This window comes from Humulus lupulus, chromosome 4, assembly GCF_963169125.1.
Source record: "Humulus lupulus chromosome 4, drHumLupu1.1, whole genome shotgun sequence".
NCBI classification, from domain to species: Eukaryota; Viridiplantae; Streptophyta; class Magnoliopsida; order Rosales; family Cannabaceae; genus Humulus; species Humulus lupulus.
The window spans coordinates 69,619,600-69,624,546 of NC_084796.1; the positions used below are offsets into that span (position 1 = coordinate 69,619,600).

General features: G+C 34.5%; 1 protein-coding gene across 1 annotated transcript; it reads left to right on the plus strand.

Moving 5' to 3' along the window:
• LOC133832271 (uncharacterized) lies at positions 1 to 609 on the plus strand. Its single transcript, XM_062262639.1, has one exon. The coding sequence runs from the start codon at positions 1 to 3 to the stop codon at positions 607 to 609; it is 609 nt and encodes a 202-aa protein (XP_062118623.1).
• Positions 610 to 4,947: the final 4,338 nt, after the last annotated feature.

Genomic DNA, 4,947 nt, shown 5'->3' on the forward strand with positions numbered 1-4,947 from the left:
ATGAGTAAGAGTTTGAATGAAACAGTTTTGGATTCAGCTGTTTCAAAAGGGAAACTCAATCTGGGCATTCTGTATATTCATTTCTCCTCTGGAATTCCCTTTTCTGGTTTGAAAACTGTCTGGTGCAGCCTATATCAACCTAAACATCACTTCATTCTGTGGTTGGCTGCTCATCAAAAACTACTTACCAGGGATCACCTGATTCATTGCCATATCCCTGTTAACTCTCCTAGCTGTCCGGTGTGTGAGGCTGCCTTGGAGAGTCATGCTCATTTGTTCTTTAACTGCTGGTTTTCGAGGAGGCTTCATCAATTGATTTCCAGATGGTTAGGTGCCTTAGTTTGGCCAGATAACTACCAGGAATGGTGCTGCTGGCTTAGTGTGCCCAGGAAAGACAGTTTATCCAGGGTGGTTTCAGCAGCCTTGGCAGCTACAGTTTACTTCATATGGATCAACAGGAATAGATGCTGGCAGGAGAGTAGTTGTTATGTTGTGGATTATGTTTTTGGTCTTATTAGAGACTCTGTTAAAGCTAGAGTGCATAATTTCAGTCATAATTGTAAAAAATTGAACCTTAGGGAGAAAATGATGCTTCAATTTTTTCTCTAGTTTGTAGTTGAAGGGGAGTTAATTCTCCTGCCTTTTTGTTTGTACTGGTTGGTTAATCAATGAATATATCTTTTCTCGATCAAAAAATATATATATATATAACTAGTAAAAGAATTGAACTAACCTGCATTAAAGTAGCTGTTCTTCTTCAAGTTCCCCAACAATGGTGCCAAAAATTTGTTGGACCAAAAAGTGGTATGTTTTAAAATTTATTAACTCGCAAGTGCACAAATCTTTAATTGAGTATAGAGACTACGTAAGCACAAGGTCGACCCCAAAAGAATTGCGTAAAATTCAAGAAAACTAATTTAATCTAAATTGTTTTAATTCTAAACTAGTTCCGATAATGATGAGATTTTTGGTAACAAACTAACTTTTCAAGATATGAAAATAACTAACTTTAAGATTACTTTAATAATTTGATTAAGAATTATTAAGATTTTAGATTCCACCTAAGTATAAATAATAGGATTTATTGATATACTAATTCTCATAATTAATTAGAAATCAATCTAACTACTTTTTCTAAAATATATTTTCCTTCGCTTAAAAATTATAACCTCTAAATATTAAATGTGAGACAAATTAATGAAACAACAAATAATCAAAAAAATATTATTTTTAGCAAAATATAAAACCAAGCTTTAATATTTTCTAACTATAAAAAGTACTTGATATTAAAGATGAAAGAAATTATTGAGAGAAGCGAAAATCATTAACATTATATTGTACTATTGAGAATCAATACAAAAATAAATACATAATTAAGTACACTACGTTTCATCATCCATCTTAATAATACGAGAACATATAAATCCATAACAAAAATAAGTAAGTAAAAACAATGTCTCTGAGCGTGCACAATGTTTTCTCTGGATTTCGCTGTTTGAAATCGTATATATTTTCTGAAAACCTAAGCACCTATTTATAGTAAGGTAAAAGGACTAAAAGATTAATAAAACTTACTTCAAATTCCATAGAGTAATTTTCCAATTTAAAAATATTAAATTCGGAGTGGACACGTGGTGGCTTGTCATTGGTTGAAGTATGATGCAACTTGACATATGGCGCAAGTTCATTGGCTGAAAATGGGCAGCTATGGGACACATGGCAGAAAGAGAGAAGAGGGAAAAAAGTGCTTTCTGCACCAATATGTGAGCAAGCGATAGACTGGTGGCAGGCGCGTGTGCCACACGCACGCGTTAGGCGAGTGAGCACCAGGGTACAGGCAGGTCCCAACGGCTGGCATGCGCAGTATGCGACATGTGGCACTAGGGGCGTTTTGGGTCTTGGGCCGTGTGGGCCTGTAGTTGGTTTTGGGCTTTCTCATATTTGCAAAAATGTCAATTTTCTTTGTTTTGGTCCTTAAGTTTTTCATTCATTAATTGATTTTCAAATCTTCCAAAAAATGCTATTTTTCTACAATTAAAGATCAAATTCAATCCAAACAAAAATATTTTCAACATAAAAATATATCACAATAATTTCATGAAAATATTAATGAAATGTTAATTTATTTTGATTTTTTAGAACAATAACTATGAATTTTTGAGTATTTATCAACTTCCATGTCAAACTAAGTTGCTGTTATGATTGGTTAAATACAAATAATAAAGTGTTAAAATACAAGCAAGGTATAAACACTTAGTAGAATTCACATAATGAAGATGTGAATTTGAGTTTCAAATTGTAGGCACTTATAAAATGAAAATTTGGGTCCAAAGTAATACATAAAATTATCTAAGGGTTTCAAAAAAGTTTGGTGGCATTCAGAGCAGTTTTTGGACCTTTGTAAGTGTCCAAAGTCAGAGGGGGTGGTGATACGTTGCCACCCAAGAGGCAATACATCGTCTGAAGGCTAGGGTTTCCAGAAACCCTAGTAGGAGTCGCGTCGCCTGCTGTATTACGTGGACTTACGTAAATGCTCAAAATAACATGTTTTGCAAGTCTAATCTTATTGGTTAGAGGTAACGATGATGCCTACTCTATATATGGGTCAAAAGTAGTGATTTGTGAGACTTGATCACTCTTTCTAATCTCTCTCTACCCTCATTCTCTGTCAAGCTCAAAGAATCTCTAGATTTCTCCAAGAACTCTCCGAGAAAGTGCTTGACTTAGAGAGTTGAAGGCTTGTTCCATTTCAATACTCATTTCCTCAAAAAGAAGACCATAAGCATCAATGGCGGCTGGAAACAAGAGTATGCGTTCTACAACGTGCATAAGCCTTGGTTTGTGTTTTGGTTTGCTCAAAGGGTTGTTCAAAGTGGTGATTTTCCTAGTGTTTGGAGCTTCATCAAAACTTGAAGAAGACCATTGTTCTACTAGGGTTTGCATGTTTTTTCTCAATCTTTTTTAAGTCCCTGTCAATCCAAATTTTTGGTAGACTGTATTTTTTGTGGTGGTGTTATCTCACTCTCCCCAACATTCTAATACTCTATAATCTAAGATAGCATATCATGGAAGAATCTAACTCTCTTTCGGCTTTGAGATTCGTGATAGAAGACTTTGTTAGATTACATAGATTTGATGTGACTAATTTTGTGTGTTGGCAAGACAAGATTAGGTTCTTGATCACAACTTTGAAGGTTTACTATGTCTTCGACAAGGACCTAGAAGCCCTGGAGGAGCCCAAGGAATATGATACTCAAGAAATCATCAAAGAAAGGAAGAAACATGAAAAAGATGAATTGATTTGTAGGGGTCACATCCTCAATGCTCTACCGGATAGGCTCTATGATCTATACACCAACACCAAGACCGTCAACGATATTTAAGAGGCCATGGAAAAGAAGTACAAAGTGGAAGAGGATGGTACAAAGACATTCCTTATTAATCAATATATGAAATTTATATTTTATGATGATAAACCTTTTCTCCATCAAATACATGACCTGAAAACTATTGTGAATAAAATGTATACTCTTAAAATTATATTCGAGGAACAATTTCTCGTTGGTGCCATTATAGCCAAGTTACCTACTTCATGGAGAGGCTATACGAAAAAGATGCTCCATATAGATGAAGATATTTCTTTGGAGGAAATTCTCAAACACTTGAGAAATGAGGAGGAATCTTGTTCTAGAGATTTAAATGATGAGAATTCCAATGGAGAGACTTCTAATGCCATTGTTGTAGCAAATCCTCGTAACAAAGGCATGGGAAAGTGAAAGAACAAGGGCAAGGGACAATTTAAAAGTTCCAAGGGACATTGCTATGTGTGTGGCAAGAATGACCACTTTGCTAGAGATTGTAGGTTCAAGAGGAGCCATAACAATGAAGCAAATGTCAACTCGGCTCAAGAGGAGCTTGTGGCCACACTTAGTGAGGTAAATGCCATTCATGGAAAGGTGAATGGGAGGTGATATGATACTTGTGCCACCATTCACGTAACCTATGATAGATCTATATTCAAGACCTTTGAATCTTCTTAGGAAGGGCATGAAATACAAATGGGCAATGAGAAAAGGTCCAAAGTGGAAGGAAATTGAACTATTGACTAGTTCTTCACATCTGGCAAGAATGTTCTACTCACTAATGTTTTGTATGTACCGGAAATTAGTAGAAATCTTGTGAGTGGCAATTAACTTGGCAAACCGAGAATCAAGATTGTGATAGATTCCAACAACCTTATTTTATCCAAAGACAATATTTTTGTTGGAAATGGATATACTTGTGATGGCATGTTTAAACTTTTTACTTCTATTGACCATGGGAACAATAAAGTTTCTTCATCTTGTTATATGCTTGACTCAAATTCTATTACTTTGTGGCATGTTAGACTTGCACATATAGGAGTTAGTACAACTAAAATGACTGTCAAATGTGGATTAATTGATTGTGATAATGTTGAGCATGAAAAATGTGAATTATGTGTTAAATCTAAAATGGTGAAGAAACCTTTTCCTAGTGTTTAAAGAAACTCTAAGTTGTTAGATTTGATACATAGTGATTTATGTGAACTTAATGGAATGTTGACTAGAGGAGGAAGTAGATATTTTATTACTTTCATTGATGATTGCTCTAGGTTCACATATGTATATTTTCTTAATAATACTGATGAAACATTTGATGTGTTTAAAGTGTATAAAGCTGAAGTTGAAAATCAACTTGAAAGGAAAATTAAACTTATAAGTGATAGGGGTGGTGAGGAACATTGAATGATTTATGAATGTACAACCCCTTATACTCCACAACAAAATAGTATAGCTGAAAGAAAGAATAGAACATTTATTGAGATGATTAATGCTATTCTATTACATTCTAAATTTCTTTTAGTTTGTGGGATGAAGCCTTGTTACCCGCTTGTCATATTTTGAATCCTATTCCCATGAAGAGAAA